Source organism: Cylas formicarius, unplaced genomic scaffold (assembly GCF_029955315.1).
Source record: "Cylas formicarius isolate icCylForm1 unplaced genomic scaffold, icCylForm1.1 PGA_scaffold_3__17_contigs__length_32017465, whole genome shotgun sequence".
Lineage (NCBI taxonomy): Eukaryota > Metazoa > Arthropoda > Insecta > Coleoptera > Brentidae > Cylas > Cylas formicarius.
In genome coordinates, this window is record NW_026844326.1 from 21,877,798 (window position 1) to 21,901,023 (window position 23,226).

The 23,226-nt window shown below is 35.1% G+C and overlaps 1 protein-coding gene across 3 annotated transcripts in view; it reads right to left on the reverse strand.

The window, feature by feature from the left end:
* Nucleotides 1–242: 242 nt before the first annotated feature.
* The window catches only part of LOC132699664 (serine/arginine repetitive matrix protein 1), a 75,193-nt gene continuing 52,209 nt past the window's right edge, over nucleotides 243–23,226 (reverse strand). For 2 of the 3 annotated variants that reach the window (XM_060666507.1, XM_060666505.1), the window contains 10 exons: nucleotides 22,120–22,316; nucleotides 17,193–17,534; nucleotides 14,733–15,090; nucleotides 14,284–14,561; nucleotides 13,026–13,182; nucleotides 12,189–12,299; nucleotides 7,706–7,914; nucleotides 6,760–6,944; nucleotides 5,772–6,022; nucleotides 243–1,026 (listed from right to left, as the gene is read on the reverse strand). In XM_060666507.1, coding sequence (XP_060522490.1) covers nucleotides 672–1,026; nucleotides 5,772–6,022; nucleotides 6,760–6,944; nucleotides 7,706–7,914; nucleotides 12,189–12,299; nucleotides 13,026–13,182; nucleotides 14,284–14,561; nucleotides 14,733–15,090; nucleotides 17,193–17,534; nucleotides 22,120–22,316 — 2,443 coding nt within the window. In that variant the 3' untranslated portion in view covers nucleotides 243–671. The remainder of the gene's footprint in view (nucleotides 1,027–5,771; nucleotides 6,023–6,759; nucleotides 6,945–7,705; nucleotides 7,915–12,188; nucleotides 12,300–13,025; nucleotides 13,183–14,283; nucleotides 14,562–14,732; nucleotides 15,091–17,192; nucleotides 17,535–22,119; nucleotides 22,317–23,226) is intronic. The other variant, XM_060666508.1, reaches the window with a different exon arrangement.

Sequence of the window (23,226 nt, forward strand, 5' to 3'; positions counted from 1 at the left end):
ACATAGTTTAATTAATTATTAATCTGAGAATAAACACAAGTTGTATAAAGTTAGGTATCCCGCTAACACTTTACTAAATAAAGACGATTTATTATTATTGTGATAGGTTTAAACTGAATGTCAGTTTCTGGGTTCAATTTTCATAAAGTGTTTAATTTGACCCTCCTTGTACACAACGCCCGTCATTTTTTGGAAACTTGGGGGAGCAAACGGGGATTAAAAAAGCAAAAAACCAAACTTAGTAATTTAACGTAAATTTTATTAAATTATCCTTGTTAAATAATTACATCGTTTTGAAAACGGCCTATTTACAGCAACGAGAAGAATTGAGCACAACATGAATTAGCATTTACGCGATGCGTGGCCTGTTAACTAATCCTTCCATTGTATTAGTCTTATTAAAACCTACTGCTAAACATACAGTACCGTTGACTTACTATCGCGAACGGTACCAGTATGTTCGAAAAAAAAACTCAAACTAAATGAATGTTTAACTTAAACTGGCAAGTATTCACATTAACAACAAAGGCGACCCTTTAAAAAAAATATAAAAATGGCGACGAGGACGACGACGATGATGGCACGTGATACGATACAATTAATCCACTCGAGGGTGTGTGTGTCTCGCGACTAATTTAATCAGACTTGGCGGTATCAGCACGACGGTCTCCTCATTTCCTGTAATTTTTCACTTCTATAACGATAGGTTTCGAATTAGAAGTACCGCCATCTCTAAATCGTCTCTCCGTTTCGTAATACTTCACCGACGGATCTGTTCGGTTGCCCCTGTAGTGACTTTTCGTGATCGATTTGGTCTCGCTCGATTCGATCGTCTCGACCGATCTCCCGTCTTTGCTCGGTATCGTTTTCTTGCTGACCGTTTTCACAGTGTTGGTGACGCTCGGTCTGACCGGGTCGTCGTTTCGGGTCGTCGTACGGTACGTCTCCGAGAAATCGGTACTGGAAGTACTGCCGCGACGTAGTATCGAGTTGGGAGCAGTCGACACAATGTTGCTTTCTCTTAATCTGGAATGAAATGAGTTTCTGATGATTACTTGATCCTGTGCAGTGTATTTCATTTATAAAAATTCGTACCAGAAATGATGTATTCCAACAAGATTAATTTAATAATAATTTAGTTTTATACAGCATTGCAAAACCCAAATGTATGCAGATGATACACAAGTTTATTACTCATTTTCGGGAGATCAAATTTTGGAAAGCTGTCAAATCATAAATAATGATCTAGAAATCATTAACAAGGTGTCCCTAGAACATTTACTCCACCTAAATCAAAAAACATCTATAGCAATGTTCTTTGGTAGGTCTGTGGATGTTGATCTCAACTAGTTGAAATAAAAATATCGAATGTGTGCAATCCTCTAAAAACGAAGGCAAAAAACTTTGGGCTTATGCTCGACAGTAAGCTAAGATTTAATGGTCACGTTACACAATGTATTAAAAAATCCATTTCTGACTTAAAATGCTTATATGGTTCTAAAAATATTTTAAATCAACCATTAAAAAAGGTCCTGTGTAATCCGATAGTTTTATCTTCTTTTAACCACTGTGATGTCCTCTATGGCCCATGTCTGAAAGCGGGTGCCTCAGAGCGGATTCAAATCCAGAAATACTGTCTAAGATTTATTTTTGGGATTAAACGCGGCGGGCCTGTTAATCATAAACTGAAAGAAGTCCGATGGCTTAATATGAAAAATCGACAATATCTCCATAAATGTAATCTTTATCACAAAATTATAAGATTAAAGTCTCCACTCTATCTTAAAAAAAAAAAAAAAACAGTTTTCGCACGGACGTTCACAATTTAAATTTAAGATTTAAAGGCGTGCTCACCCCTCCACGTCACATCTCTGCAATTTTTGATCAGTCTCTTAAATTGCTAAACAATATCTTTTCGACACACCTGCGTGAAGTTTTATTATCATTAAATATTTAAGTAATGTTTACTGTAAACTATTTCTAAAGTGTAAGTCCCTCTATTTGCAGAGATCGTACTAGGTATTTATTTATTTTTTTATGTGTATTTTTCCTGCCTAACGCTGCTACCTTCTTCTTAGGCTAGGTTTAAAAACGGAGGCTCAAAATATCTTAATTTGTTCATCTGAACCGTGTCCTTTTTATTGTATATTAATACGTGAATAAAATTATTATTATTATTATTATTATTAATTTTCTAAATTTATAACGCACCCTGCAATAATAAACCAAAACAGCATTTTTAATAGATTTACGGGAGGCATTGATATTATCCTAGAGAAGGTTATGATGTTCCGCGCATACCTCTAAATTTACTTTTAGATATTTAGACATTTTTTGATAAAATACTGCCGCAAAAATGCACCATCCAAACTTATTGACGATCCTACAAGGTCATTGGTTAAAAGCGCATGTTAAATGAACGTTCTCAACAGGCTTCTATATCTCTAGTAGCTATATGGGTTTTAGGGCTGTTATATGTGTTCACGGTTTCAGTCGATTTGCATGTTTTTTTGTGAGACAGAAGCGTGTTTTGTGTGCTCGGCGATTTTGTGTAAAAAATGGAATATAGTGCTGCAAAACACTTGAAATGTTGAAAACGGCATATGGTGAACCGAAAAAAATGTTTATAAGTGGTACAAGCTGTTTCAAGATGGCCGATGTCGAACCTCACTCTAGACGTCCCAGCACGTCAGTAGAAGTGAAAAAAAAAGGTGTTGAAAAATCGACGAATCAGTATTAGAGAAGTGAGGCATGAAACCTGTAGCAACAAAAGGACGAAGCATTGGTCAATAGCTGTTAAACGACGTTAATGGTGATCCTGATCCTGATCCTGATATGCTCAAAAATGTCACAACTAGTGACGAATCATGGTTATATCGTTATGACGTCGAAACCAATGTCAAGGTTTTGCTTGCTGTTTTCCTTGAATATTGTGGCGTAGTACATCAAGAATTCTTAACACAAGGTCCTGCGGTCAATAAAAATTATTACCTATTACCTAGAAGTTATACGCTGTTTGCGAGAAGCAATACGAAGAAAACGTTTAGAATTGTGGGAAAACAACTCATGGATTTTGCATCACGATAATTCACCTGCTCACTCATCATTGCTTGTGTCTAACTTTTGCCTCGACCACCATATTCACCGGATATTCACCGCTGCGACGTTTTCATTACAAAACTCAAGAAACCCATTAAAGGAAGGAGGTTTGGAACGATTGAGGCTATACCAGAAGTGCTTCGAAGAACGTTGGCACAAGTGTATTATATCTGGGGGGATTACTTTGAATGGGACAACATTTATTTTGAAAAATAAATAAATACTTTTTGATAAAACTTAAAAGTCACCTTAATTTTTGAACACACCTCGTATAATGTGAGGGATCTATAAGCCAGAAGATGGTCTATATGGCCGTTCCGTTTCATTTTAAGTAATACATGTAGTGTACTTTTTGATAAAACTTAAATGTCAGCTTACTTTTTGAACACACCTCGTACAAACTAAACATATGTCTTCTATTAATAAAACAGCCTTAAAAAGAGATATTTTAAATACAAAGCACACATTTTTAATTATATGCTTTAGCTTCATTAGTTGTCAAAGAGTAATATTGGAAATGGCATTTTTGCGACGTCAATAATAATGGAGTCGGCAAATAGGACACCTTGTAAAATTATTATTGATTGGCGCAACACTTTGCTATAACGCATGCGTTACGCAACGAGGCGCCACTCACGTGACTTGCGCCTAGTCGGACCTTGAATTTTATTTCATATAAACAATAATCACCGATGCCCACACGTTAGCCGGGAATACATTTTCATAAAGACAAACTGAGGGAGATCGTGCGATGCCCCTCAAACGTTTGGTTCGGATCCAAAACGCGTGGGATATCATTTAAGCTACACAATCGTTAGTTCGAAAACGTGACATTTCGAGTGTCGTCACGAAGTAAAAAAAAATCGTCGAAACGCTTCTGACAGAGCGACTAAATTGCTAGCAAGCCGGTCAAAAAGGCTTCTTGGTAACGGCACTGATGGCGAAAGTTTTGAGCTCGGTATGCGAAAAGCCTAAACTATAATAACAGGAATATTTATAGTTTTGATTTACATTTACTGAGGCGTGAAACTATGGAGTAATGGTACATATTACTACGTAATATAGTGACCCAAAATGTCCACTTACTGAATGTAGTCGAGCTGACCTAAAGTATACCTTATGTACACATTTTTAAAATTTTTATATTAATATCAACATTTAAACAATGTATCAAAATACTTGTCTCTACTCCCGTCTGTAAAATACCTAATTACACACCGATCTAGCGTGCGAGAAGCGTCACTTTACGTCAGTTTCATTTCCCACAGTTCCGAGCCATTTCGGATATTTCCGGGATTTTACCGCACAAGTTTGGGAGCAATCGGAGGTTTTCGGAGATATTTCCCACGCCTTGAATTTTGACATTTGTCAATTCTGACGGCCATGTCAGTGAATGTATTCTTGTTGTTTTGCGGAAATGTACACAAAAACTAATACACAGAAAAATGTTATGGAATATATCAGACGATTTAAATACTACGTGCTATAAGTTACAATTAAAATCTAGTGGACTAGTAGGTAAGTAAAGAGACTAATTTAAGTTTCCCACAGAAATTTTACATACCGTTCCATGAATTTTGATGGTTTTTATATTTTTTTATCTTGCTAAGACCAATTGTACGATTTTCAGATATCCATGTCTCATCAGTACAAACAAAACAAAATTGAAGATTAGGATCCGCTCATACGATCTTAAAAATTTAATCCTCTTAAAAGCTCTATCCTTGGAAGATTCTTTTTCCAATTACCAATTTTCTTTAAATAAACTACTTAATGATCAATTGTAAAAGTTAAATAAACAACACAACGTTTTCAAATTGTGTTTATTCCGTTGTTTATATGACATATCCAATAATACATATCTCTCTGTCTAACGTACACAGTTAAAAAGAGGCAAGAATAGTAGAACCGATCCGAAAAATAAACGAATAAGTTTAATGGCAAGTAGTAAATATTTTGTTTGAATGGTACGAAATTTAGTAATCCGATGTCTGTTATTATATATTAATTTGTCAAATTGTGATTTTTTCGTGACTTTCGTAGGAAAAGTACAATATGCAACACGTTTGGTAAACTCTTTATCTCACTCGTTTATTAAGCACTCGCTCCGCTGCCCGCTGTTCGTGCCAAATAAACTGTTGAGTCCAATGCCGTTTACCGCATTTATTGCATAATGTAATATTAATAGGTAGTCCATATGTAACATAATATTATTGTACTTGTTTGTCTATATTTTACACCATACCTTCATCCTAGTGGCTCCTGGAGTGCGACGTATGCGGTATGTTCAAAAATGTACATATAAAATCGTTAATGTGTCTGCAGAATAATTTTTCAGTGACGTTCCTCTGCATAGACACTAAAGTTTTTGATTTTTAATTCAATTGCATTGTATTGGATCCCTTAGTAGCACGATTGATACTTAATTGGTCTATCAAAAATGTATGGGGTATTTAATAGATCATTATTAAGGTCGATATTCAGTATTCTTTTATCATCTACTAAATATTTTATTTACTTTAACAATATTCTCTGTTTCTTGCTATATTTTTTTCATGTCTAACCATAAATATTTTGTATTTTTTGACGAAATTATTTAAACAAATAAGTAACTAAGTAAGTATGTAAGTAAGCAAATAAATAATCGAATAAATCTCGAAATCGCTACTTACCGAGTTGGCGGTTCGTAGACGTCGGATCCATTGAAATTTCGCGCGCTTTTACCGACCGGGGTGCTGAAGTTTTTCGGTTTCCAGTCGTCCCCGTTTTCGACAACGGTTTTGAACATGTCCGGCGCTCGATCTTTAACGTTCGAAATGTAGACCCGCTTTTCGTTCCGCTCGAAGCCCGTTTTCCTGGCGTTATCCACGGTATCCACCCCGTTTCTATGGAAACGAGGGATGTAGACGTCACCGTTCAGGTCCTGAAAGACAAAAATATATTTATATTACTCAAAAACAATACGGTTGAGCCTTAACTAATTTATTAATTATATTTATGCTCTGTTTCTGAATGCGAGGGAGTTAAAAATCATTATTTTATTTACTTGATCCTAGAATTATTAATATCTCAATTATTTGCCCATCTCTGTATAATTATTATTACATTTATTACTCCCAAAAACTACCTGTAGCAACGCCGCTGTCAGATTGCTTTCATTCGCGAAACTCGTCTTTCTATTGTTATATGTAAATTAGAATGACCCTAATTTGAGAACGATTGAGGGTGTGTGTAGGTGTTAACTGAAATATGGAATTTATAGGAAATTGTCATTGCAAATTTGCATTTTATTGCCTACTCTTTCGCATTAAGAAGCTAGGAATAGAAGAAAAACGAAACATTGCTTAAAAAAATGAAACGGGTGCTCAATGCGCGATCACAGGCATCACCATTATGTAATTGTGAACTGTAGACTTCAAATGACCGCAAAATAAAAGTCGAAGCATAAACCGCAAGATCGAAAAGAAATTTGCGCAATTTCTTTCCTTTTAATAATGTTTGAATGTCGTATAAAAGTGATGTAATTTAAATGTTAAAAAAACTCCCGTCCTCCTCTCTTTTGTTTTCTGTCTCTCTAGCTCCCTAGTCTTTTTTGATGAAATCGATACACAACTTTTACATGAGATCCTATTCAATTCTATCGAGACGATCAATTTTTACCTTTTGACTTCTGCTGAGGCTCGAAATGAGGCCAGGACTCTTCAGACCGATCGGGTTTTCGTCCAATCTGTGGATGTGAGGATTCGAGGTGTACATGTTGTTCCGGAACGGTTCTTCCCCGTGGACTATAAGACTTTTGCTCCTCGCCAAGTTCGATTTGTAAGTTCGTGCCGGCTTAGCTGGACCTACAGTTATAAAAAGAAGGAGAGGTGAGAATGGAAGGAAAAAACAGTCGCCGTGAAATAATTGCTGGGATGCTAAATTGCTAAAAAATGTATGCTTGTATCAATAAATAGGATAATTCAATAGGGTACAACACGAAAATGCCTTATGACGTCACGATGCATTACATGTCAGCCGATGGCAGTTGTTAAACTGACCTAAACTCTCATTTTATTTTTTCTGTGGATGGTATTGTTTTCAACGTTGTTGTGGTAGTTGTATTGCTAACGTGTTTGGAACAGTTTGGAGTGATTTTTTGATTGTTTTAAATAGTTCTAATAATTTCATTAAAAAGGATGAAGATCTTCCGGTTGTGGATGCTTATTTTAAGGTTAAGGACTTTAATGTACGTTACTATATATAAGTGATATTATTCGCAAATAAAAAATTAAGTGCAAGAAGCCTCTGTGCGAGTTTCCTAAATTCGCGTAATTTTTTCTTGTCTTTAACGAATTTGACAAGAATGAAAACAAGGTTTATTAGAATTAAAGCAATATCCATATGCCACATATATGGTTACTGTTTTCCTCGTTACACAGTATATTCCATATTTTAATGCAAATGTTTGTAGTGAAAAAGGTCTTTAATTTTCGAAAATTTAAAATTAGTATTAGTTTCAAACGATAAAAAAGACATGCAGAAACTTAAAAACATTTCCAGCAATTTTTCTCAGTATGATGGTTTACTTGTTTCCTACTACTATTATTTTTTGAAAAAGACTCACCTTCGTTGGCGAACCTGGATGAATGTATGCTATTCCCAGTGGATACGTTCAAAGTACTACTGGACTTGACGTTCTTGTCCAATCTGCCGTTGACGTCGTACTTATTGGGGTGCCTGGGCAAAGTCTGAGAGCTGCGGTCCACTTCAGTACCCCGATGGTTAATCAACCGACCAGTTGATTTGCTGAGCCGTCCCAGCGTACTGTGCGACCTAAAATATTCAATCGGCTAATCGATAAACCAGATCAAAGGCGAATTAGATGAAGAGGAGGGAATTAAAATGTCGTATCGGTGAGGTACGTATATGGTAGCGGTATCCCCCACTTACCACAAGGAAGTTCGCATGCACACTCCGTGTGGGTGGTTCCAACGCGATTATCATAAAAATTCGCTAATGTCGTTTGTCCGAATATGGTCTGTCAGACTACTTTGCCGTCCTACGATTTTTTTAATATCTAAATTAATTTATTTTCCGTCTACATAACGCGGCAAAGGCAAAATAACCAGCGACGCTAAGTGGGTGAAAAAATATAGACCGAGGTCACCTTCGTCGCTGGTGTCGTCGCCGATATGGCTATTTTTGCTGGTTAATTTTTGTGCACCAAACTGGGGAGCTTTTTGCGTTAATTGGATTAAACTAGGTGATGCGTTACGTGTTATTTACAAAATTCTGCGTGAATACAAGCCAAAACAATATTTACCTGCGTGGTATTTCTATATATATCCCCAATTTGATCGAAGAAAATTCCAAGTTTTTTTGGGATCAGCAGTTTATTCGAAATTATAATACATCTGACAAGTATTGCGTTATCGGGATAAGTTAGAAAATATCAAAGAAAATTTTAGTACAATTATAGTTATTTTAATAACAATAGTAATAATCACGTATAAAAATTGTTCTGGTTTGATGTGTTCCTCTTACGCCATCAAATGAAATTCTCGCCATCTCCTTTCGAATTCGAACTAACAAACAAAAAAAATGTAACTATCAGATTAGCCAGTTATACGGGGTGGTGCGTAATAAATGTCCCCAGAAGCAATCTCAGATGCAACTTGCGAAAATAACGACATTGAGCGTTCGTTAATTAAATACACGCTGCTATAGTTCTGTGTTTGAAACAGCTTCGTTTTACCACCCTAAAGACGTAATGTTACTATTTCCACGAATTTAAGCGGCGATTGCTTTTTGGTGCTTTTATTGCGAACCACCCTGTATACACACATTCCGTCGCCGTTCTTCATTCGAAAAAAAAAATCAACAAATTGTCAAACTTTTTAACGGAAAAAATAAAAATTACAAAAATGTTCAACAGGCAATAGTACATTATGCAACAAGTGCGGTAAACGGCATTTGACTTACGAGTTTATTTGACACGAGCGGAGCGCAGCGGAGCGAGTTTTTAATAAACGAGTGAGTTAAAAAGTTTACCGAACGTGTTGCATACTATACTTTTTCTACGACCGTCAGTTTTTGGTTACATTTTCGCAAAACAACACGAATACATTCACTGACATGACCGTCAGAATTGACAAACGTCAAAACTCAAAGCGTGGGAAACATCTTCGAAAACAAGTATTTTACAGACGGGAATAGCAAAAAATAATTACCGCGCCACAGTCCTGCGTGTGTGCGTACGTTGCGTCCATTATTCGTTAAGTTAATGTTAAGTAGCCAATTTTACTATATTTAGAAATATTTACTGGGCTGTAGACGTACATGTATGAGACACGGCACGTATGCAAATGACACACGTGACGAATAAGATTTGCCTTATTTAAAAACAATACGACTTCCTTCGGTCCGTAAAAATATCTCTCGGAATGTCGGAAACGTAGGAAACCTTGTCTTTTAGGTTGACCTTATTTAGTGTTGTTTAAGCTATAGAATAACAGACGCTAACAAATTCATCATATCGCTTCATGGCCATGTTCTACATGTAAGTACATTTAGTTTAATTGTTTCGAATCGGATATTTCCAGAAAACTATCGGTGCATAAACCGATTAGACTGAGTCATTAGCTTAAGTGCTTCGTATTCGATTGGCGAAATGCACATGGGACGGCCCATTCATTTCGTTATCAAAGCTCCAGTGAATTAAAATCAATTAAATACTCTACGACGACCGAAAATAAAAGTTAATATTAAAAATTATACATGGTGGAAAATTGAAAAAGTTCGACACAGTTTGCCTGTTTTTTCAAATTTTTAGTTTTTTGATCAAAATGTTGAAATGTTTAATTTTTAAACCAAAAATTCACATATCATAATTACTGGTAGTTTGTAATTTTATCCTTTTCGCAGGTTTTATCCCTAAATCATGGAGATCTAGTGAGATCTGAGCCCTTAAAGGACGCAGCTGGAAATTGGTTTGTGTTTGTAAATGAAAATTTAATACGATGGGTACTAGCGGACCCCTTGGAACATATTTAGCTTCTTTAGTTTATTTAATTATTTAGTATCCAGGAAATATTTAAGAAAAAATTGATGTGTCGTTTTGGTCACTGAACACATCAATTATTTAATTGTTGTAGGTTAATAGTTCGATATAGATCGCAGAGACACATTTTCTCGGACACGCGGTACACAGAATGTTTTTAATAAGTGTCTCATATTCGACAGGGCAATTCCTCAAATATTTTTAAGAAAAAAATTATAATTTAAACTTCTAAAAAACTAAAACTATGAATTTTCGTTTAATTATTTGCGAAAAACATAAATAAAAAATTAATTCTTAACACCTTGTGACCAAAAAAAAAAAGATTTTTTTTCTTAAAAGTACTTAAAAAATCAACCGGAAGAACGGTCACTTATTAAAAAACATTTCGTAGATAAGTTCCTGTCTGGAGCATTGCATATGGCAGTTTAACTTCCGCTCCTGGCAGAATCCCTTGTAATCGCCTCGAAAAATCTTGAAATTGGTTTTCACTGTGTGGATTTAGTGTTCTTGGTGTTTAGTGAATGTTTTAAAGTGTGTAATCGTTGTCGGCCCCTCTGTTTCTTCCCCTCCATACCGGTTGAATGCTGGATAGGCCCGGATGGTCCGCTTTTTTGCTATCGGTCAAAGTACCTTTTTTTTTTAAAGAACCTATTAAGTATGTGTTAACAAACCTGGAGGCCGATGGAGTGGTCCAGTCTCTTATGAAGGTATCCTTTAGGATTTTGAATAATGTTCACAATCGTTGTAAGCTGGTCGAATGACCTTATGTAGCTGTGGCCATTAGAAGTAAGGAAGAAGAAGTTCCTATCCATTTTTGTATATGTCGTACCAAGGTTATGACACCCGGTCTTGTGTTATATAAACGGCGGTCAAATTGTCAAATATAAATTTTCGATTCATTATTTTTCTATATGGCTAGTCATTTTATAAAACCACGGTAACTACTCGGCCAGAGAGTCAATCAATATTTAAAATATTTAAAATATAAGCTAGTTTTTCGCTGTGAAACTCATAATGTAACTATTGGGGGGAATACGCTAACTGTGCCTCAATAGGATCTATCTGCTCTTTACGAGCGGGGGTGTACCTATAATAATAATAATCGGGACAGGCATTTCTTTGCCTTATCATCTTTAAAACTGTTTCGAAAGAACATTAAAGGCGTGTCATTACATAAATAAATTGCTGAATTATTTCTGCAATCATTTACTTTCTTTTTCTTTTGTTTTTATTTTATTTTTCTGTACTACGGGTTCTCTTGTTATAAACTGTATTGTCAAAAATTTATGTAATATATACGTTAATTGTATTGGCCTAATGTTGAGTAGCTGACATAGTCAGACAGACTCAATTCTCAATAAAGACTATTATTATTATTATTATTATTATTATTTAAAAAATGTGTAGATATAAATTTAGTTTACTAAATAATTTATTCTTAAGCAACATTTGTATTGACTATATTATAAAAAATCCTAGTAGTTTTATAAAATGTTATATAAAACGACGGGTTTTTTTAATCTGACTACGATTTATATAACATAATTCTCAAAAAGTTTTATACCATCTAATTTAATTTTTCAACTTTTTCACTCTGTACCTTTTTTAATACACGCGTTTTTGGAGTAAACTAAATATTGTCGAAACACCAATTGTCCGTTTTCTACTACGCAGCCTTTGTAATGGCCGGCCGTAGAAAAGGAAGAAAAATATGTTCGCAATCGCGACGCAACTAATAAAACAATCACGCCCACATAAAAATGCGGAAAAATTGCATTATGCATAACCGCGATTATCTGTAGGTTAGATTTTATGACTAGGCTCCGCCTATCAATTAATCTTTTCTTTGTTCGCCTCCCTTATAAAAAGACCGACGGTGCCTAATTATGTTTAATATGTAAATACCGGTAGATTTTTGTCCGCCATAACCTGTGGACTTCGTAAACAAAATGTGGGAGGAGCGCGACCGATTATATTACGGCGTAGTGGCGTCTTTAAAAACCAGAAAAATAAATAGCACACCGCTAAATTATCTATATTTTCCTACCTTCTGTCTTCTTCCTTTGGTCTTCTGGAGCTTCTGGCCGGTTTGACGCCGTCGTATTTATTTTCCCTGCCGTAGATACTTCCGGCAAACGGGTCTTCACCCAAATAATATCTGCGAAATCATTAACGTTAATGTTACAAGTACAATAGGAATGAAGAATCTTTATTTTTAGCCTAAGGTGCTTGCTGTTTCCTGTGATTTCTCCAGCGAGACCGAAAAAATGTATTAGAAATGCCATTTTTTAAGTTTTATTGTTTCTCGTAATTTTTTAAACTTGAATCTAATCACAAAAATGTATTAATAATTGTCCGCTTTAGGCACCTCTAATATTATATGTTGGTGAGAAACAAAAACTTTAAACAAAAAGCAAAAAATTCTTATATAAATGTTTGTGGTGTTTTGGTGACAAATACGTTATTACGGGTTGCAGGATTTATATTTTTAGACCAATATTTTTATATAGAAGAGGAAGGAATTGCAGAATCTTTATTTTAAGCCGAAAAATCGTTTAATTCCTTAATATTGGCATTAAAAATTTATACTTTTATTTATTTATTTAGTTTTTTAGTACATATTAAGTATGTTAACAAATTTTTATTTCTCTAAAGGGAAAACTAAGAAAGCAAGAGAAAAATATCTTACACAAATTTCATTAAGACGCAACAACTAAAGAAAAATTCCTTAAAGAGAAATGTCATATTAAATTTCTAATCTTATTTAAATGTGTAAATTAAAGATTTGACGCCCTCGAAAGCCGTTTTTCCTACACAACGGGATGATAAACTAAAATCGTTTTTTTTCTTTTGGAAAATCCACGTAAAAATACGATTATCTTACCTTTGCACTGGCTGTCGTTCCATCGCGGTACCGATATTCGCGTCTATGACATGACCGGGTTGATAGGAGGGGCTTGGCGACCTTTTAACCCTTTGCTTCGATTTACGTTCCGTACTGGCCGACCGTATCTTGTTGACTAACTTGCGAATTGACTGCCCTGTAGAAAAAGCAACATATCTCACAATTAATTCAAGTATTTTATTGCCTTGTTTTATGGATAGATCGAGTTCCTTACGAACCGTCCAAGGACTTTCCCGAATTATTTTCCAATGAATCGATCCACACGTTTACGCCATCTCCAGTCGAAATCGACGAGCTTGGCACAAGATTTACCGATTTGCCAAAATCGTTAAAAAAAATAACGTAATTACGCGTCATACGGAACGTACTTTACACGGTACCCGCGGCCTATTGAAACGGCCAAGCGCGGTTTAATAATTTCTGAATGCAAATGAGTGTGACAAAGATATCCGAAGTCAGGTGTATGGTTTGCAGAACTTGTTTTTTAGATTTGGAATGTGTGCTAAGAATTTATTTATCTCGGCTTCCTATAAACTATTAGATTGACCCGTGCAAAATTCTGCTTGCAAATGGCGATTTCGTAATGCGCATATACGTTTGGTTATATTATTAAAATTTGCGACCCACTTTGCCAATTTTGTTTTCCGCGGGGTGAAGAAATCTTTGGAACTTTCTGTTCGGTACTGATAGTTTACAGAGCGAAAGAATAAGTTGGTTTAAGTGCACACAGAAAAAAATACAATAACCCATAATTCTAAAAACTCTATAAAACATTGAGTTTAAACGATTAAACTGTTGAAAAAAGCAAAAATTTAAAAAAATCTGTGTTAAAATTTAACTTGTGTGTTTTTTATATAATTATTACTTATAGTTTTTCAAAAATTTTATAAAATGCCCAAAATTTCAAACACTAAAAAAAGACAGCCCTATTCCAACAATTTTTGCAAAGAACCTTTCTGTATAATTTCTTCTTATATAACCCAACCGATTTATTTGACTGCCACCAGAAGAATTTGTAAAAATAATAATGAAGTACTGTAACAAAGGTTTGAGACGTAAAAGAAATCTATTTTTTAACTGCTAAAGTGTTTAATTCTCAATTTCTCAGAAGATACAGGATGTGTTAACGTAGGAAAATGTGAAACCTTGGTTCTACGTTTTAAAAATTTTTCATCTGTATTTGCTACTTAAATCCCAATTTCTTAAACTATAAAATAGTATTCACAAAGCCACTCACCGATGATGTTCCCACTCTTCTGTTTTTGCGGAGCTTGTTCGGTAGCAAATCTTGTTTTTTGAAAATGCTTCTTGTCGTTCGTTGGCATCGGGGGAGGACTAGGCGGAGAATAATCCGGAGGAGGTTCTTCAACTCTTTCCACCCTGTCGTCTCTCGAGTCTTCCAAACGGCCCGACCTGTAGCCACTATCGTATCTCGTTCTCTCCTCTACCACACGCTGTCTTTGTTTCTCTGACGTTTTCTTTCGCTGAGGTGGAGTGGGCGAAGGATTCATGTCCCTGAAGGAAGAAAACGTGTTTGATTGGAAAGAAGAAGTAATTGATGATAATGCTCGTCTCTACATTATTTTTGATGATAAAATTTGTAAAAAGGTATAAAAATAGATCTCATCACAAAACCACTATGAAGGAGTTGAAAGATTAACGCCCATTCGGTGGCACTCAACTTACCTCATTGGTGATATTCTTGATCTACCATAATCAGGACTGGGAGAGTGACCCTGTCTATAATCTGGTACAGGCGACCTTTGCCTGTAGTCTGGGATTGGTGATCTTAATTTGCGATCGATTGGCGAATGCGTCGGTCTGTAATCGGGTATCGGTGAACGCCTGGGGATATCGTTAGGGGTCGGTGAGCGTTGACGACGGTAGTCTGGAACTGGGGATCGTCGGGAATATTCGTTGTAATGCGGCGGCGGCGACGGCTGATATGGGGTCTGTGAACTCGGCGAAGCGGATTGGTGATAAGGTGAGTCTGTTCGGGTGGTGTAGCGATGTTCTTGGCGACGTTCTGACCACTCAGAGATACCTGAAATTGGTGGTACGGTGCTAGAGCTCTTAAATTTTGTAAAAATTAAGCTTTCTAGCTCTAGGGGAAGAACTAGCTACCTTTTAAAACAAAGCGTATGTTTGATATAGCGGTATTTTGACGTATTTTGGGAAATTAGTCTATATAATTTAATGCTTTTATTGAACAGCAATTGGATCACTCTGATTTGTTGAGTAGAAAAAGTGTTTAATGAATTTTAATTTTTAAAACGCAAGCCTCATTTTTTGCGGCTTTCGTTTTTTTATTCAACATTGCAGATTCGATTTTAAACCATCAACATTAACCTTAATGTAAAGGTCACGATCAATAACAAGAAATGAATAATATGGGTCGGCCATAAGTTAGGATTTATCTATTTAGTATGTATTTCAGACATTATTTTTTCAGTATCTTGTTTCTTGTCAAAAATAATTTAGCCCGTACTTTTATAAACTTAATTTCAAATGTACATGATAGTGATTAATAAAAGAAAAGAATAAATTATTGATGACATAATTCACGAAACAGAAAAAACAATTCTTCCTCCAAGAAAATAGGTATTTATAAGTATAAAGAGTATAAAGTATTTCAATTATTATCATTTATTCGATATTAATTTAATACATAATCATTCATAAAGGTCCTGCTACAATCTGCTAAGCTGCTGCAGAAGGAAAAGCAAAGAGATACCCTACAGCGAAGCACTAGAAATTAGAACAATTAACACGAACTCAGCGAAAGTAAGAACCAGAAGATTGCAAATACATAAAGCAGTAAACAATTGAGTGAAGAAGCAAACGAGAATATAATCTCCAAGCAGCACGAGGAACACATGCATATAGCATACACATAACCATTACCATCAAATGTTGCACAGAATGTAAATTTGTATAATGCTACAAAATCTCATTGAAAATCAAAATGGATAGATAAAGCACAACTTGACTAACAAATTATTATGATGACATCAATGATATGATATCGAATCGTAGCAAATCAAATATCTATTATATCTACAATGTAACCAATTTGTTTCCGGGGTCACTTGCAAAATCCAAAGGATAAGGCCATACCGTAATGATATTGTAATAATTTTGAAACAAAAATAAAGATGCATAATAAATAATGATTGGAAAAAATACAAATAAAATTAAGAATTATCGGTAGCTTCTGTCTTCATGGAAATAACATTTTTGGATTTTTTTTTAAACAAATTTAGATTGAACAATTTCATACACAGAAAGGTCAAATTTTTCAAAGAAACTTCCACAGGCTACTGTAATACTTTTTATAAAACTTCTGGATTCCTCTTGCGTCGGTTTTTGTTGACTCGAAGTACCTGACCTGTACCTGCTTTGATATCGTTTGAGAGGGGCGGAGCTAAACACTGTCTCGGATGACTGATTCTCATATTGGTGACAGGTAGAGACCTGAGTCTCGGTTAAGATTACTAGGTTGCTTATAGATTTCGATAGACTCTCGGATTTTCCGTTTGTAATCAATGTTTCTACCCAACGGAAAATCCGAAAATAATCTTAACCGCGACTCAGCTCTCTACCTACCACACACATGGGAATCAGTCATCCTAGACGGTGCTTTGGCCCCTCATTTAGCTCCGCCCTGTCAAACAATATAAAAGCAGGTACAGAGTAAAATGCCAGTTTCAGTCAAGCTCTGAAGAAGCCAACAGGATGATAGGCGCAACGTTAGCTAGTTCGAGTCAACAACGATGCAGGAGGAATCAAGAAGTTTTATAAAAACTATCACCTAACGGTCATAAGCTTTAGAAGATACTTTAGAAAACAAACGAAAGTGAATTAAATTATTTGAAACGAAATTTAATTCGCCTACATAATAATTATTGTTTCCATTTATAAATGAAATTCAAGTTCTAGAAAGATCTTCAAATCCGAAAACAAATTGGGTCCCAATGCATATTCGAACAATTTACTTTTTGCATTGTAGGGGATGCCTTATTCGGATGCCTATAGGACGTACGGAGGGTATCATGCGATATCAGACTTAGGAAAAGCTCGTACCCCTACACCACCACGAACCTTACGGACCTCGATGCTTTCGCGGGAATTCTCCTAAAGCTTTACCTTTGTAATATCCCGAGGGATGGTTGCGATCTTTATCGAGTTCCACGGGACTATAAACCCTAGGCGAACTACTATTGACCGGGCTGATGAAATTTTTTTGAGCGCCCTCTGGCCTAGAAGGTTGACTTCTATTCACGGTTATATTAAACACGCTACTTTTCGGCAAATGATCGTCGATATCGTCCAACGTTGAGTTCGACGAACGCGAATCGGAACCGAAGTGGTGTTCCAGCCACTTGGACGTTTCGACTTTTCTGGTCTCCTCCTCCTGGTCGAAATTTAACGGGTGTCCTGTGATGGCGTCTTTGCGATCAAGCGGACTCGTAACGCCATTTTGCACGCCTGAAATTTAAACGCACGTATTTTGGTGTCTGACTCCACCCGAGGTCGTCGACTAAGGAGAATTTTAGAAACGAATAGGTCAGCGTAAGTCCCTCCCACGGATCGTAAATAGAGGAAGAGGACGCTCCACAATTCGTCGATCTCGCTCTTTCTCTAATGGTACTCTTCTTTAGCTCACGCTGGTGTGGACCGTATACCCAGGCTGTCGTACATACGTATCGCGCGAGGCATTTTCTTTATTAATGGACGTCCGAATTAATTATTGCTATTAATCGCGGCACTAATAGTCCGGCAGAATTTGCAAATGGTCGCAGGTATCTGGTAAATTAAAGTAGATAAAGTCATAAAAACATAGTCATTGCTTGTGAACTTACTAAATATTACAACTAACAACTGTTACAGTGAATTAATTACTGTGGAGTATCCCAATTGTTTTGAATCGTGTTTAGTGGTAAGGTAAATAAATGGCGCTAGTGTGAAGCTTACCGCTTGAAGCTCGAACACTCCGTCGTAAAGCGTAACAAAACTCTCTTGGTTAATCGCTCTTGTTTATTCACTCGCTCCCTTTGTTATTATCGTCCTCTCGTTTTCAACTGTCACGTAAAATTAAAAGGAACTGACCGGCTTCGAAGAATTGTGTATTATTAGGTTTTTCTTTGTGTTTTCAAATGAAAGTTACATTCTGCAGAACCAGTGCCTCATGATTTATACAGGCCACTTTGAAGAAACTCGACAATTACTTACACTTTTTCCTATATTCTATTCAGTCTTTTAAAAAGGTGAAATTTTACTTTACTCTGTAAACTCTGAGGTAAAAGATTGTATACTCTTGGTGAAAAATGTTCATATAGTTGAATAATTTTTTGTTCTATGTTTCAGATTAATTTTTGCTTTATAACAAATTTTTGATATTTTCAAACTGTAAAGCTGGCTGGGGTAGTTTTGGAATATGTTATTTTGAAGAATCATTTCTGTATATTACTTAAATGTGAGTAAGCTACTCTACTCCATCTTAAAATGCCATAGATGGGACTGTACTAAGGAGAGATAAAGCAATCTTAGTTGAACTTTTTTTCGAGAAACTCCTTAAGATATCTAAATTTAGGCAGCAATCCACGTATTTTCTTGAATGCATTTTTCATTTGTAAATACTGTATCCTATTTTTTTTCTGTGTTGTTTGGTAATTGGTTCTTACATATTAAAGAGGGTAAGAATTTTGTTTTCTTTAGAATTGACTTATTTGGAACCAGGATTTTATGATTTTGAAAGCTTGTTCAGCTGCAGTACAGTAGACCCGATATTTTTTTATCCATGCTTAGGAAGCCAAGGACTTATCCATCGTAAAATTTGGTCAGTTTGGATGGCAATGTGAATATATTTTTCAATATAATCAATAATCTAATAACAATAATGATAATAATATTAACATTTAATTATTATAAAAAAACTAAATGCAATATAGAAAAGGATTAAAAAATGAATAGATTCAATTTAATATTGGGGAAGGGGGAACCTTGGAAACAGTATTGCTTAAGATTGGTCAATATTGCTCGAGATAATACATGTGTCATCGGTGTTAGTTTTGATCCAATATTAGCACCAAGAAAAAAATTCAGTAATAAAATGTTAAAACCCAAAAAATAAATGATTTTTCGTATTTCCTTCTGCCAAGATTCAGACAGTGACCATTTTAACAACGTAACCATTTCTTAACGAGCTTAGAATCCTAATTAACTAACCAAAACTAAAAATTTAAACACGTTTTAAAAAATCAAAAAATATAGTTCACTTAAAACCTTGTTATGGCATTTTGCTAAACAATGTTTTTGCCAATTGCAACGATGGCACCTCAGGACGTGGGGATGTTGAATTTCGTATATAAGACAACTAAAAAAATTCTAAAACTGTTATTCCTTGAAATGTCGGTGAAAAGGCTTTGATGGAAGCACAACAAAGAGCCGGCACGGGACAGTGACCTTTCTTGTACTATTTATATATTCGGGAGACTGGGTCCTGTTTATGTTCGATCCAGTGAAGGACAACGATGAAAAATGGGCGGATCTGCATCTAGGAAATTATAGTTCCATGTATTTTTATTACCGTGTATTGTACGGACGAAACCCATCTTAGCTAAGAGGCATTTCGACATCAGGCTATTGAACATCGACGTGGAATGAGATGATGTTATCGCTAAATTTATAGGCGTTTGCAAGTAATTAACTAACTAAATAGAAAGTAAACTCGTTAATAAGTTGTGGCAACGACGTGTGTTAAGTTGTATAGACAAAGCATTAGCTTGATAACGGTTATGGCATAGCTACATTAGAGAAAATAAGTTATGTTTTACTATCTAAAAGCGCTCTTTTGGTGAGAAATGTTCTTAACTCTAAAGTGTTGCTAACTTAAACATTTTGTTTCGAAATATTTTGTAACAAAATTTTTAGAATGCGAAAGTGTCATAAATCATTATTGAAGTATAAAACTTTTTGGTCTTCATTGGCATAGTATTGTACGTTTGATGAGAGTCGCGAGAGTGGCAGGTGGTATTTAGTTGATCTACCTGTGTCTTAGAGCAGCTGAGAAGCCCAAAATATTATTCTCAAAGCTCTTTGCCACCAAAATTCAACGTTCGGAGTTGCGAGAATAGTAATAGAAGAGGAAAAGACACCGAAATAAATCAGGATGAAAAAAAAATCCATCAGAAGAATAATACACTCGAACCGGAGACTACTTGCAGCAAATCTGGATCGTATTCCTCTTAGGTCTGAAGAAAATCCCATGTCTTCTTGGAAAAAATAACATCTTTCATTTGATTACTTTGAATAAAAAAAATAAAACTTAAAAAAGAAATGTCAGAACTCCTTGTACGAAATTTGTTGTATACCACATCGAATACGAATTAATTCCCGTATGGGCGCAAGTAAAAGGGTTTGCGGCACCACTTTTAAAATGAGGGACGTTGAAACACTCTTGTAAGATTGTGTGGATTTTAAAAATGCAGTAATTGCGTCTGTTGTATTGTAATTTTATACATATCTTTTAACAATTTATATATTATTATAATATTCTTACCTATATAAGTTTTTATTTACTTGATCTTAGAATAATTAATATTTGATTTATCTGCACATCTCGACAAATATAATGATGTATAATTATTATTATTATATGTATTATTCCAAAAAACTGCCTGTAACAACGCCACCATCACATCACGTTCATCCACAAACTGATTTTTTTATTGTTTGCAAATTAGTGTAACCTAATTTACGAAAGATTCGAGGTGTGTAATTTAAAAAAAAATAAAATACGGAATTTTTAAAAACCTTATATTACCTTTAAGTGTTACTGTTTTAACGATTCATGTCATTGCAAATTGAAATTTTATTTCTCTCTCGCATAGTATGGTAACAAATTTAAGAACTCTTACAAGTTGAGGGGTGCAGAAAATTTTAAAATATTCCTACAATTCGAAATTAGTCGCACAAATAAACAACATTAATTTAAACCCAATAATGGACTCTTAAATACCGCGCATATAAGTCACTGAACTAGTCGGTATTCGAAATTACACCGAGATACAATCTATTCTAGTTCCTTTGATGTTATTATATTTTATCGACACAGCTAGTAAAATAATGGAATTATCACCGTTCATCTTGAAATTCTGACCAACTTTAAAAACTTTTAAAATGTGGCAATTATGTTATAGTAAAACTCAATTCACGGCTTGATTTGTATTTAGCATTACTCAATACCTTTGCAATGAATTACTAATGAATAACTTTTCAAAGAAACTTCCACAGGATTCTGTAATACTGTTGGCTTCTTCAGAGCTTAATTGAAACCAGTTTCAGTCAGTAAGTTCGATTCCATTAGAAAATTCAATGTTTTCCTGGGAATATGCTGGTCTTACAGCCATTTGTTTTCTATCGAGGTGTAGAGGTTTAGGTAGTCTTGCACACTGTCCTATCAGAAATCAAAATTCCGCGAATCACAAATGAAAATATTTTTTTCATATGACGTATCTGCTTCATAGATTTTTATCGCAACAAAGAAATCAAAAATATTGATCAGCTGGCAAATTTACTACCATTTACCAATGTATGCACTTCTAATTCACATTCATTCAAATTGTAAAAAATTACATACCTACTTTATGCTAGGATAGCATTGTTCTGAAACAATGATCTGTGATAATCTAAGGTGTTTGCTAAGTTTGCTATAATAGAACCCAGTGTTGATTATAGAAGCATGTTTTTAGTGCTCGAAGGTGAGTATGTTTGTATGTTTCGACGAAAAGGTGTCCTTTAGTGGTGACGGCGTGTATTTCGCAATCACCTCGTGGTTTCTCAATTCGAATTTATCGTTACGAGAAAAACACGCCCGAAATTTGAAACCAATCGATTCACATAAATTCAAATTGATAATAAACAATTACGTAAGCGGAATTGCATTGCGCTACGGTTATATTTAGATTTTTTTTTTTTGCAGGTCGCGCCTATTAGAATGACATAAAAATTATTTTAATATACCCACTAATAATAGCGCGCCTTCGTCGGTAAATACGATCGCGAGGCTTACCTCTGTATCTGTGCGGTTGACGATTGTTTCCTCTCCTTCTAGCCCTCGCCGATAAAGACTCGAACAGGTCTGGCTCGTCGACTCCGTCGCCTCTTTTCTCTACCTCCATCGTCTCCGTTTTGTACCTCATCTCATGACCTATATTTTTCCCGCCCGATAGATAGTCCACGTCTTCTTGCTCACGCGTTTTCACGTACCTACATATAACAACCAATTTAGTAAAAAAAAAACAATCACGGGCACTTTGAGCCAATTAATGGGAAATCGAAAATTCAAGTGGGCCCTGGATTTTAGAAATACTAAAAGTAAATAACAAGTTGTGACAATATTTGTCTAATCTGCGTTATGAAGCATTTGTTGATTTCGATTATCTAATTGTTACGTCCAACATACTGCTTAGTGCAAATCTGAAATCAACTTTGAATTTTCACAACATTTTATAATTTTTGAAGAAACCATCTTTATAAGTAATAATCTGAAAATTTTACAAATTTTTCCTTCTTTTGGTTTTCCCAACTTGTGGGATCAGTACCGCATCAAAAAAATTTGTCATCAAAAAATTTGGGAGACTCTCCTGGAAGTTTAAAACTTACTAAAACTCTCGAAAGACTAGTAAAATGCATCTGACTAAATTATAATTCATAAAGACTAAATATATGGAAATTGCTGACGTTTAGTTTGATATTTTTCTTGCACCTTTTCAGTTTTTACTGTTGGATTAAAAATAAAAATAAACTTTTTAGATTTAGCTTAAATCGAAAACTTTCTATTTCAAATGAAGAGAAAATTTAAAAATTGAATAAAGACGTAGCTTTTTCATCTAAATCAGAAAGTTTGGACCCCTAGGAGGAAGACTCCAAACTGGGCATTATTACTCATATAATTGTTTGGCTTTCGTAAGATTGTTGATTAACGGATTGCGGAATAATCAAAAAATTGACATTTTTTGACTATTCGTCAAACATTGCTCAATGGATTTAAGATCGACACAGAAACGTTTGCGAGTCCTATGTAGATAACAATAAAAAATGTAACATGGATGAATATGAATTTACATGGCTGATATACCAGATCAGTAAATTTTTCCAGTTGGAAATCTATCAAAAG